We start from the raw sequence: 13492 nt of genomic DNA on the forward strand, positions 1-13492 counted from the left end.
TTTGTTAGTGGTGGTGTCACTGTAATTCTTAGATCTTTTACTCTGCTAATGTGCCTCATGAATATCCAAGAGGGGTTATGGAGCACAATATTTTCTGATCTGAAGTGACCACAGTATTCTCCCTTTTTTTTTTATCCAGGGAAGTCTCGCCAACAACAATAATAGCATTAGTAATAATAGTAATAATAGCAACACTTACGTGTATGCCCAGCTTTATTCTAAGCAGTTTACCTCTATTAATTTATTTAGTCCTCACAATGCTGTAAGTTGGGTATATTATTAGTTCCATTTTACAGAAGAGAAACTGAGGCACAAAGAACTTGCCTACATCATCAGCTGGGAAGAGGTAGAGCTGGGATTTAAACCCAGCCTGTTGGGCCTTGAGTTTATGTTCTTAGCCACTACGTCATACTGCCTCGCTTACTAACATCTAGGACAGTGGAGTTCTTTGAAGCATAGTTTGGGAATGCTGACTTAAAGGCTTGAATTGCTTGTCCTATGGTCACAGAAATTATTTTTTATTATTCTTTGTACTCTCCACCCTTGAAACTCCACGTGTAATACAGAAGCTGAGAAGTAGGCCATTGGACCAGAATCACTCTTTGTCTCTCTTAAAGTGTGTATGAAATATAGAACTTAGTGGCAAAGTGAAATAGTAAATATGAAGGATTCTTAACCTGGGATTCATGGACTATTAAGAAATGCTTGAATGGCCCTCAGGATCTAAGAACCCCTTGAAATTGTTTGTGACATTTTATGGGTGTGTGTATTTTTCTAAGTAAAGAGTTCATAATTTTCATTGTATTATCAAGGGAGTAGATCTTCCAAAATTGTTAAAAAGCATTCATCTATATGCTAAAAGATTAAAATTATTTTTAATTCTTTCTAGTCTAGGTAAAAGGCAATTAAGATGCTTTTAAAAGTGTTTTCTTCTGATATATGCTAGTGTACTTAAGTGCACTGGTAACCATTATCCAGTAAGCCCTGTCATTTGCAAAACTCACTCTTAAGGAAAACAGATATCTTGAGAAACATTTTAGTTTTTAGGTAAATACAAATTTTATTTTTTTGGTTTAACTTTGAGATAACTTTTTAAGTGGAAAATTTGTCTTATGGTTATCTTGTCTTTTAGGACCCAACCCTGGAAGAAAAGATGGAATATTTTCAGAGTCGACTTTTAATTCACCGCAGGGTGTAGCCATAATGAATAATATCATATATGTGGCAGATACAGAAAACCACCTTATAAGAAAGGTAACTTTCCATTTTAAATAAGGTTTTAACACTTCTAACCAGAAAAACTGATATTTACTTGCTGCATTAAATATTTGAAGTGAGGGTGATGCTTAAATACCTCGGAGCATTCTCACTCAGATTTTTCTAGAGGTACTTGCTTTAGTTTTACCCTTAAGAATCTTGTTTTTCTGTGTGTCAGCCTGTAGTTGTCACAGAGGACAAACCCATCAAGTCCTTTTTTTTAATCCTTTATTTCAAAGTCATGTTCCTAATCACCTGAAAGCTCCTCATTTTAAGGTATTTTCCTAAGCACTATTTACAAAGTGATGCTTTGCCCTTTTTCAGTTAAATTTTCTCAAACCTAGAAAAAAATCATACCACATCTGCCTCCCTTCAGCTCTTATGCTTTGCCTGGAAATACTTACCAGTCAGTTAGTCTTAAAATTTGTTTTATCTCATTATAAAAGTAATATGTGATCTTGTTTTAAAAAATGGATTAAGACATAAAGGTAAAAACGTCCCCTGATCATCTGTCTGTTCCATTTCCCTAGCGATAACCAAACATTGTTAAAATTCGTGCCATTTCAGAAATTTCCTTCTCATATACAAATAAATTTATATTAAAAAGACTGTCTCTAGAGAATCTTTTTTTTTTTTTTTGTGAGGAGATCAGCCCTGTGCTAACATCCGCCAATCCTCCTCTTTTTTTGCTGAGGAAGACGGCCCTGGGCTAACATCTGTGCCCATCTTCCTCCACTTTATATGGGACACCGCCACAGCGTAGCTTGCCAAGCAGTGTGTCGGTGCGTGCCCGGGCAGTGCGTCGGTGCGCGCCCGGGATCCGAACCAGCGAACCCCGGGCCGCCGCAGCGGAGCGCGCGCACTTAACCGCTTGCGCCACCGGACCGGCCCCTAGAGAATCTTTTTTAAAACAAGTGGAATCATACTGTACATACATAATCTTCTACAATCTTTTTTTATTTTTGCCATGTTAGTCACATGAATGATATGACTGAATAGTATTCCATTATAGAAGTACCTAGTTATTTTAAACATTCTTTATTGGTGAATATTTTGGCTATAATCCATTGGTCTTTAAGATGCCATCTATTTGGAAAATAAGTAACTAAGTTGATCTAACCCCTCCTGCCTACACGTATTGTTTCAAATACTTCCTTGCTTTTCTTGAAGTTTCTCTCTGTATGCCGGTTTATTTGACAATATCATCACCTAATATACATAACAGGGAAAAGCATATATGGAACATATAACAATATCCACTGTAATGTAAATCTAATGACGGCATGAAATTGTTTTCTTTACTGCTGAAACCCTAAGCACCTAGAACAGTGCCTGGTCCACAGTGGGTATTCAGTAGATGTTTATTCAATCAATTTGTGGACAAATGACATCTGTTTAATGCAGCATTTTCTAAAGAGTGTATTCTTAACATGAAAAGGTGTTACATGAAAAAAGGATTTTGTGGATTTATAAATTAAAGCAGATTTATTTTTTGAAAGTCTTAGAGACTTTTTTCTTGGAGCCTTTAATATGCTAATATATTGTGAATATATTAGTGGGGGATATGTGTGTGGTATTTTTAAACTTATTTGACCAAGGAACCTTTTTAGGCAGAACTTTTCGTAGGACTAATGATTTCATGGTATATGCTTTGGGAAAAAGTGGTTTTCTGTTACTAAATCCTAAAGGTCAGTATTTCTTTATCCTTATCTTTTGGGGGTTATATGCTTCTACAATTCATCATGGTGTCATAGACATCTAACAGAATTAAAGTAGTGAGATATCTAGCCTGCAACATTCAGAAAGTACTTTTTTTTTTTTGGTGAAGACCATTAGCCCTGAGCTAACATCTGTTACCAGTCCTCCTCTTTTTGCTGAGGAAGATTGGCCCTGGGCTAACATCTGTGCCCATCTTCCTCTACTTTATATGTGGGATCCAGGCCTGCGAACTTCAGGTCACCAAAGCGGAGCACGCGAACTGAACCACTACACCACCAGGCAGGCCCCCATATTTGTCTTGTTTTAATTGTATGTTATTTCTCTTGCCCTAGAATATAACAGGTTTTGAAGTATTGACTGCGTTTCAAATACTTTTTAAGTAGCATAATCAAAACAAATTTAGGTTACCTGAAGTTATTTTTAAATTGTATGACAGTGTCTGCAAAAATAGGAAGTGAAGTGGAATTATTTCTTCCTCTTCTTTTAAAAATATTTATTGTGTTTTACTTTTGTTTAAAACCTTATTTACAGAGAGTTGATCATACTCCTACATTCACAGCTCACAAACATCACTGTTTCATGCAGACTTGTCTCTTGTTTAGAATAATTTATCAATTTATAAATTTTTCTTCGCATTCCCCCTACAATCCCCTTACATAAACACACCTTCAGGCAGCCATTTTGATATGTTTAATTTATATTTTTTTGTTTTTGACCTTGTAAAACATGTAGTGTTTCATGTGCATGCTTTTTTTTAATTGAGATATAATTGACATATAACGTTATATTAGTTTCAAGTGTACCACATAATGATTCAATATTTGTACATATTGGGAAATGATCACCACAATAAGTCTAGTTAACATCCATCACCATACATAGTTACAGAAAAAATTTTTTTTACTTGTGATGAGGACTTTTAAGATCTACTCTCTTAGCAACTTTCGAATATGCAATACAGTATTATTAACTATAGTTACCATGCTATACATTATATCCTCATGACTTATTTTATAACTGGCAGTTTACACCTTTTGACTCCTTTTGTGCGTGTTTTTTAACAACTTTATTGTGATATATTTTACGTAGCATAAAGTTCACCCATTACAAGTATACAGAATTTTTAGTAAATTTAACCTGTTACACAAACATAACCATAAATTGTTTTTAGAAAATTTTCATTCCCCTAGTAAGAACCATCATGACCATTTACAGTTAACCCCCATTCCCACCCCTAGTCCTAATCTACTTTCTGTCTCTATAAATTTGCCTCTTTTCAACTCATATAAATAGAATCATACGATATATGGTGTCTTATGTCTGACTTCTTTCATTCTGTGTAATGTTTTTGAGGCTTATCTATGATGTAGCATATCAGTAGTTTATTACTTCATGTTGCTGGGTAGCATTCCATTGGATTTACCACATTTTGTCTATCTGTTCACCAGTTGATGAACAGTAGGGTGTTTCTAATTTGGGGCTATTATGAAGAATTCACATATAAATTTCGTGTGGATATACATTTTCTTTTCTTGTGGGTAAATACCTAAGTACTAAAATGGTTGAGTGGTATGTTTTGTATTTTACGTTTAACTTTTAGAGAAACTGCTAAACTGTTTTCAACAGTGGTTGCCCCGTTTTACATTTCCACCCGCATATATGTGGGTTCCAGTTTCTTCATATCTTCACCATTACTTATTTTCCTTTTTTTTTTTTCTAGTCATCCTGCTAGGTGTGAAGTAGCCTCTCATTGTGGTTTTGGTATGCGTTTCCCTAATGAGTAATGATGTCAAGCATCTTTTCCTATGCCTATTGACGACTTGTGTATCTTCCTTTGAGAAATGTCTATTCAGATTCTTTGCCTTTTTTTTGGGGGGGCGGTGAGGAAGATTAGCTCTGAGCTAACATCCGTTGCCAGTTCTCCTCTTTTTACTGAAGAAGATTGGCCCTGGGCTAACATCCGTGCCCATCTTCCTCTACTTTATACATGGGATGCCTGCCACAGCATGGCTTGATAAGCGGTGCGTAGGTCCATGCCCGGGATCCGAACCTGCAACCCCCGGGCCACCACAGCAGGGCACGCAAACTCAACCACTATGCCACCAGACTGGCCCCTCTTTGCCATTTTTTAAATTGGGTTATTTGTGTTTTTTATTATTGAGCTGTAAGAGTTCTGTATATAGTCTAGGTCCCTTATCAGATGTATGATTTTCAGATACCTTCTCACATTCTGTGGGTTGTCTTTTCACTTTCTTAATCATGTCTTTTAATGCATAAAAGTTTTAAATTTGATGATTCCCAATTTATATTTTTTTCTTTTATTGCTTATGCTTTGGTGCCGTATGTCAGTCTCCATTGCCAAATCCAAGGTCATGAAGATTTACTCCTATGTTTTCTTCTAAGCATTTTATGGTTAGGGCTCTCACAGTTAAGTCTGTGATCCATTTTGAGTTGATTTTTGTATATGGTGTAAGGTAGGAGTCTAACTTTATTCTTTCACATGTGGATACCCAGTTATCCCAGAACCACTATTTATTATTAAGAGACTATTCTTTCTCCATTGAATAGTCTTGGCAACCTTGTAGAAAATCAGTTGATCATACATGCATGGGTTTATTTCTGGACTTTCAAGTTTATTTCATTGGTCTGTATGTCTGTCCTTATGCGAATACCACACTGTTTTGATTGCTGTAACTTTTAATAAGTTTTGAAATCAGAAAGTATTAGTCCTTTCACTTTCTTCTTTTTCATTTCACTTTCTTCTTTTTCAATATTGTTTTGACTCTTCTGGGTCCCTTGCAATTCCATATGAGTTTTAGGACCACCTTATCCAATTCTGCAAAAACTTCTGTTTGTTTCTCATATAAATAATTATATTGTCTACAAAAACAAATGACAGTTTTATCTGTTCCCTTTTTATTTTTACACTTTTTGTTTCCTTTTATTATGTTGCTGGCCAGAACCTCCATTGCTTTTAAGCATTAGCAGTGATAGTGGGTATCTTATCATACCCAAATCTTAAAGGGAATGCATGTAAATTTTTTATAAAAGTTTAACATTTTCTGTAGCTTTGGGAAATAAAATATTTATGAAGTTAAGAAACTTTCTTTTCATTCCTAGTTGCTAAGAATTACTTTATTATATAATTTATTAAATGCATGTTCTACATTTATTGAAATAATTATATAATTTTTTGCCCTTAGTATGTTAATGTGATGAATTATATTAATAGATTGTTTTTATGTTGAACTATCTTTTTATTCCTTTGGATAAACTTTACATAATCTTGAATTTTTTGAAAAGTCAAGTTGGATTTGATTATCCAGAATTATATTTAATATTTTAATATTTATGTTTATAAGTTTTAAATGGCTCTATATTTTCTTATACTATTCTCACCTGATTTTGGAATCAAGGTCACACTAACCTCATCAAATGAGCTAGTTAGTTTTTTTTTTTTTCTGTTTTTTGGAATAATTTGTCTAATGTAGGAATTAATGGTTTTAGAACATTTATTAAAACTCCACTATAAGATCACCTGGCCCTGGGGCTTTTTGCAGGAGGAATTCTTTATCATCAGTTTCTCTGATACACTTCTTAAATCAAGTTCTGTTTCAAGGGCCCATCCCTAAGCTGCCTATTGTATTTAGGCAAATTGAGTTCAGTAAAAATATAGATAAGGTTACATGAATGAATATTCTTTACAATTTCAGGAGATTATAGAGTAGCTGTTAAAAATAATGCAGGGAGATATTGCTAAAATAAATCAATGTAATTCACTGTAGTAACATAATAAAATATAATAACCATATGATTGCTTCACTAGATTTAGAAAAACATTTAATACCTATTCATGATAAAATCAGCAAACTTGAAATGGAAATGAATGTCCTCAGCATGATAAAAGGCATCCACCAAAAGCCTACAGCTACACTTAATGCAAAATAGTGAATGCTTTCCTTCCAAGACTGGGAACCAGGCAGGGATTCCCACTCTTACCACACCTATTAAGCATTGTACTGGAAGTACTAGCCATTGCAGTAAGGCAAGAAAGAAAAGAAAGGCATACAGGCTGAAAAGGAAGAAGAATAACTGTCTTTATTTGCCAGTGACTTGTCACATACATAGAAAATTCTAAGAAATCTATGAAAAAGCTACTTGAACTAATAAGTGAATTTACAGAGGTTGCAGAATACAAAGTTGATATAAAAAGATCAACTGTACTCTTATATGCTAGTAACAGTCAACTGGAATTTTAAAATTGTATTTATAACAGCAAAAAAATACATAAAACACTTAGAATAAATATAACAAAATAATATGAGAACTATATACTTCATACTATAAACATTGCTGAGAAAAATTAATCCAATACTGGATTGGAAGGCTCAATATTAAGATATCAGTTCTCTCCAGATTGATCTATAGGTTCAATGCAGTCCCAATCAAAACTCCATCAGACTTTTTGGTAGATATTGACAAGCAGATTCCAAAATTTACATGAAAATGTAAACAAAGGATTATTATATCTAAAACAATCTTGAAAAAGAACAAAGTTAAAAGACTTACACTACCTGATTTCAAGACTTACTAGAATGCTGTGCTAATCAAGACAGATACTTTCATAAGGACAGATATAAAAGAATGGAGAGCCTAGAAGTAACCTCATACCTATACAGTTACTTGATTTTCAAAAAAGCATCAAAACAATCAAGGGATAAATTCAAAATTTTGAACTTCTCATTAAAATTTGCTGTTAAGAAAATGAAAAGACAAGCCACAGGTTGTCAGAAAATAGTCACAAAAATTCACAAAACATATCTATCAAGGGATTAGTATGCATGAAATATAAAGGTTTCTGCAACTGAAAAATAAGACAGCCCTATAAAAAATGGGCCAAAGATTTGAACAGACATTTTTCAAAAGAAGATATAAGAATGACCACAGCACATAAAAAAATGATCATCATCATGAGTCAGAAAGGAAATGTAAATTAAAACCACAGTGAATCAGTGAATTGCCACTCTACATCCACTGTAATGGTTAAAATTGAAACTAGTGACACTCTAGTTGGCAAGGATGTGGAGCAACTGGAGCTCACGTACATTGTTGGTGGGAATACAAAATGATAGACTGCTATGGACAGCTTGGTGGCAGCTTTATCAAACTAATCATATCCCTATCCTTAACAGCAATTAAGTCCTATGAATTTACCCAAAAGAAATGAAAACATATGTCTACCAAAAGGCTCCTATAAAAATATTTATAGCAACTCTATTTAAAGGCTCTAAACTAGAAACGGCCTAAGTGTCCATCAGTAGGAAAATATATAAATAAACCATGTTATATTCCTATGATGGAATACTGCTCAGCTATAAAAAAGAACAATCTACTGACACATGAATAAATCTCAGAAATGTGAAATGAAAGAAGCCTCACACAAGAGTCGAGACTGTATTATTCCATTTATCTGAAGTCCTAGAAGAGAGAAAACTATTCTTTGATGGAAAAAAATTTAACTGTTTGCCTTTGGGGGCAAGAATGACTGGAAAGAGGCTTGAGGGAACTTTCTGAGGTGAAGGTAACATTCTATATCTTTCTGTAAATTGGGGCTACACAGGTGTATGCATTTGTAACAGTTCATTGAATGATATGCTCAAGATTTGTGCATTTCATTGTAAGTTTTGCCTCAAAAAAGGAACTCTAGTTAATGATAAGCATGCTGAGATGTTTAGGGACAGTGTACTGATGTTTACAATTTACTTTGAAATGCATCAAAAAATATAAATGGATTGAGGGATTGGTAGCTGGAAAAGATATGTGATAAAGCAAGTAAGTGAAATGTTGATAGTAGGTGGTAGGTGTATGGATGTTTACTGCAAAATGGTTTCAATTTTTCTGTTATGTTTGAAAATTTTCATGGTAAAATATTGGGAGAGGATCTCAGGAGGTGAAACTAGAGCATCTTTTTTGCAGTAGAATGCATTAGTTTTTCAGTGTATGAAGTAGAGGCGATATAGTGTAAAAGAGCTAAAACTGCCTGGGTTCAAATCCCAGCTCCTCAACTTACTAGCTGTGGGATCTTGAGAAAGTTAATTAATGATCTATGCCTTGGTCTCCTCTAAAATAATCAAAATTGCATATTCAGTTCTGTATGTGTCAGTTACTATCTGAGTGTAATTGGAATATATACATTTAATTTTAAGAAACATGGTTTTTTCTAGATTGTACTTTAATTTCCAAATTTCACTTTTTGAATATTTTATAGTTAAGATGAGATCAACACCAGTTTTGGTAGAGACATGATGAGGTGGGGGATAAGAGGAAAGTGGGGGAATGGACAGGTGGGGAAATGAAAAGCACTGAGTTTTGTGCATTTGAGTAATAAGGTCACCCTATACTTGATTAGCCTTTTTTAAAAAAAAGAGTACTGGGGTCGGCGCGGTGGCGCAAGTGGTTAAGTGTGTGCGCTCTGCTTCGGCAGCGGCCCAGGGTTCGCAGGTTCAGATCCCAGCGAGCACCGCTTGGCAAGCCATGCTGTGGCGGCGTCCCATATAAAGTGGAGGAAGATGGGCACGGATGTTAGCCCAGGGCCAGTCTTCCTCAGCAAAAAAAGAGGAGGATTGGTAGATGTTACACAGGGCTGATCTTCCTCACAAAAAAAAAAAAAAGTATTTGTGTTGCGAATACTCTCTATATGTTCTATGGGAAATCTTTGTATGTCAAAAGAAAAAGCAAAAGCAACATGCATGGCAAAAACATGTATTAATTTCTGTAGATTGACCTAGAAGCTGAGATGGTGAGCACCGTAGCTGGCATTGGAATTCAAGGTACAGATAAAGAAGGTGGAGCTGAAGGAGAACGACAGCCCATTAGTTCCCCTTGGGATGTGGTTTTTGGAACATCAGGTATGTAAAAACTTTTAATATTAAATATAAGTGAACTTTGCTTAATAAAAGTAAGATTTAAAAAATATTCTTGGGACATTCTATTGGGATAATTCTATTGCTAGTTATTTTATAGTGTATTAATTGGCTAAAAGATAATCCAGGAACGTTAGTACTCTTATTTTTCATTGGCCCACAGTGATACTGAGGTGGTTATCTACATGTCTAAAACCAGATTCATGAATAAAGGAAGTTAGTGTAATACATTGAAAATGGAATTTGGGACTAAATGGTTTGTATGGTCTTAATACATTTATAGAGTGTATAAGCACCAGCTTAGTTGCATGGCTTTACATTTGAAATTATTTTCTATTATGCCAGTTTAGTTACAATTCAATGACCTTGATTTTTTTCATTTATAAAGATTTTAATATTTGTAAATAACTGAATGAACTTCTGGTACTGCCTGTACTTAATATATTTAACTTAGATATTTTGTTTGAGTTATTTTTGAGAATTCCATTTTTGGAATTCTGTGTGCTAATAATTGTGAATTGTTTTCGTGGTTCACAAGGGAGAAGAGGTTGGGAAGGTAGGGGAAGCAGTGCATCCCAGCTGCAAGCTATAAGCGGATTTATTATATGTAGAGAATTTTAAAACAGCAGTAAAACCAGCGAAAACTCAGTCTTCTTTTTATCACCATGTCCCAGCAATTGTAAATAATTTCAGGGTTAAAAATACTCTGCCCCACCAGGACTTATCACTTCTGCCTCTCTGCCTTTGGTACACCACTGAGCTATTTGAACATAAATCTTATAGATGGAAAAATAATCTAAAATGTATCCATCAGTTAAATAGTCAAGGTGAATGAGACTTGTTACTTGGGTATACCTCCCTCAAGGAAAACAAAAATTTCTGCCCTTAAGCCCCCAGTGATTTATAGCTGATAGTTCATATAGCAATTCAGTTATTGATATTTACATTTGGAACTTACAGCTTGTATTTACTGTATCTGTCAGTAATTGCCACAATAATGCTTCATAAGAAATCATCCCAAAACTCATACAAACCTAAACCTTTATTTCTAACTCACATACAGGGTTGGGATTCAGCTGATCAAGGCAGAGCCTGGGCTGGGTTCCAAGCCATTTCTTGGGTTGGATCTACTCCATTTATTTCTTATCCTCCTTGGACCAGTAGCTGTCTGAGGCATGTTCTTTTGTCAAGAGGCAGGATGACAAGAGAGTAAGCCCCGTTGCACACATTTTAAGCCTTTGCTCATGTCGTGTCTGCTTACCTACTGTTATTAAAGCAAGTCACATAACTAAACCTCAGAGTCATGGGGCAGGGGTATACACTTTACCTACAGTGAGGCCATGGCAAGAGTGCGGATATATAATATTACTACAGAGGAGTTAGGAATTGAATTACCAGTAATTCAGTCTATCACATATATCAGAATTTACGTTGCTTAAAAATAGGATATACTTAGGATGCTTTTACTAAGTTGGATTTGGATGGCCAAGGAGTGGAGGAATACTTAATATTTTTCTAGGCTCACATTTTTTCAGTCATACTTTATGGCATGAAATTTCTTGGTTTATCTCGAGAATGAGCCCAAATTGCTTTCCAAGGAAAGTCTTGGCTCTGTTGACAAGTACTCCCTCAGTTTCCAATTGGAGTGACGTGCTATCTGAGACTTTTCTTTATTAAGCTCAGTTTACAGTAAAGGAAGTGAGTCCTACCTTAGTTCGAGAGATCATTAAAAGCATATGGCTCTGCATTTAACTTACAGCTTAAAATAGCTTCACTCTAGGTACTTGGCAAGAGGAGTAATCTTGAATGCACTTAAGCTCAACACCTTTCAAAATGCCGGCTACGAGAAAATGGTTGTCAAGCACTGTATGAAGGACATACGATCACAGTGACTACTCTAGTCCAAGAGTTCTTGACCTTGGGTTGTAGACCCAAGGCACTCATGGTTAGGCTTTATGAAGTACTTAAACCTCCCAGAAATTCTATTTGAGATTTGGGGGGATTGGTCAGATTCTCACCATAGTTTCAAAGTGGTATGTTACCCAAAAACATTAAGAGCCACTGCTTTGGGTGCATGTGCTCAAAATTTTTTCCTGATGGTAGTATACAATAAAAAATATTCAAGACTACCGTAAAAAAAAAAAAAGAGCCACTGCTTTAAATTACTCTAGAATCTAATCCTAGATTAATGTAGTTTGTCAGAGTATGGGGAAATTGGATCATAGAATATTTGCCCTCCTTACAGTTGTTTTTATTAAACTGTATTTTGGCGTCATATCATTCATTAAAAAATATGTCAACACATAAACATAACACATTCATTTATATTTATATGTGTGTTGTATGTGTTTCATATTATGTATTTCATCAAAACATAGCCCTATGGGATGTGTTACTGTTTTTACTATGAGGATTTGCTGGTGGTTTCAGTTATTACCTTCCAAATGACCTCTCTGATTATCTACTGGAGAAATTTTTTTCTGGTCGCTGCATTATAGATAATTATACTTTTTCCTAAGTATCAGGTTTGTTGTTAAGCTCCTGGGTAATTTGAATATCATAACTGATTGTGTTTGCATTGATTGATTGCTAGGAAACTTAGAGACAGATTTATCTTTAGCAAAGTATAATGGATAACGTGACAGTCATTTTAATATTAGCATGGCTGCATCTTTTTTTTCTACCCTACTTAGCTATTGCTTCAATTTTTTTACTTATGTTAAATTTATTTCTCTTGTGAAGGTTTGTTTCTTTGTAAGCTACCTGAACCGTTTGTGAAATAAAAGTAGAAGTAAATAAATACAGTAGAATCCTTTACTGAAGTGATTAGAAGTATGATAATTGATGCATATAGAAAAAAAAATCTGTTAAATCTGGGAATCATAAAAGTAAAAATGCTTTATTTTAACTTAAGAATTATAAATGTATATTTTTTAGCCAATCTATTGGTGTAGGACCAAAGCCTTTTCTTTAAGTGGCCCCTGACAGTCTTGCACCCCTCAAGTGTGCTATTTTGGTTTTCAAGTGTGATGAGAACTTTAAAACACCTGCAAAGAAATGTGAGGGTAGAAATTTTTTTAACATATTCTGTCCACTTGTCTTCCCACGCCTAATTCAACAACAGTTTTACTTAACTACCTGCCTTTATTGAGTCTTTCCAAAGTATTCAACTTTGTTTTCATAGAAATAGCTTCCTTTTTGCAATCATATTGAATTGGTTCATATGTGTTTAAATTACATAATTGTACAACTGGTTTAATCATATGTGGGAATAAAGACAACTTGAAGAGGACTGTGGCTGAGAAAAATTGTTCTTTTAAACACTTAAGTTTTTTAATACTTGAATAATTTTATAGAGTATTTCTGAGATCCTACCATAGTTAGGAATTTGAGAGAGGATGGAATTATCAGGAGGAAAACATGGAAAATAGATTAGGTATTGTGATATCTTTATATACTAGGCTGTTCTCCAGTGCCAATAATGGACCACAGCTACACCCAGCAGCATGGACAAGTTTCAGAAGGAGTCTGTTGAGTAAATAAAGCTAGTTACAGAAGAGACCTATGATATGATTTATTTTATAGGAAGTTCA

General features: G+C 34.6%; 1 protein-coding gene across 1 annotated transcript in view; it reads left to right on the forward strand.

Annotated features, from left to right (window-relative positions):
• Nucleotides 1–13492, forward strand: part of NHLRC2 (NHL repeat containing 2) — a 58418-nt gene that overhangs the window by 20624 nt on the left and 24302 nt on the right. Inside the window, exons 4-5 of the mRNA XM_058544042.1 lie at nucleotides 1133–1254; nucleotides 9755–9884. Coding sequence (XP_058400025.1) covers nucleotides 1133–1254; nucleotides 9755–9884 — 252 coding nt within the window. The remainder of the gene's footprint in view (nucleotides 1–1132; nucleotides 1255–9754; nucleotides 9885–13492) is intronic.

This window comes from Diceros bicornis, chromosome 6 (genome assembly GCF_020826845.1).
Source record: "Diceros bicornis minor isolate mBicDic1 chromosome 6, mDicBic1.mat.cur, whole genome shotgun sequence".
NCBI classification, from domain to species: Eukaryota; Metazoa; Chordata; class Mammalia; order Perissodactyla; family Rhinocerotidae; genus Diceros; species Diceros bicornis.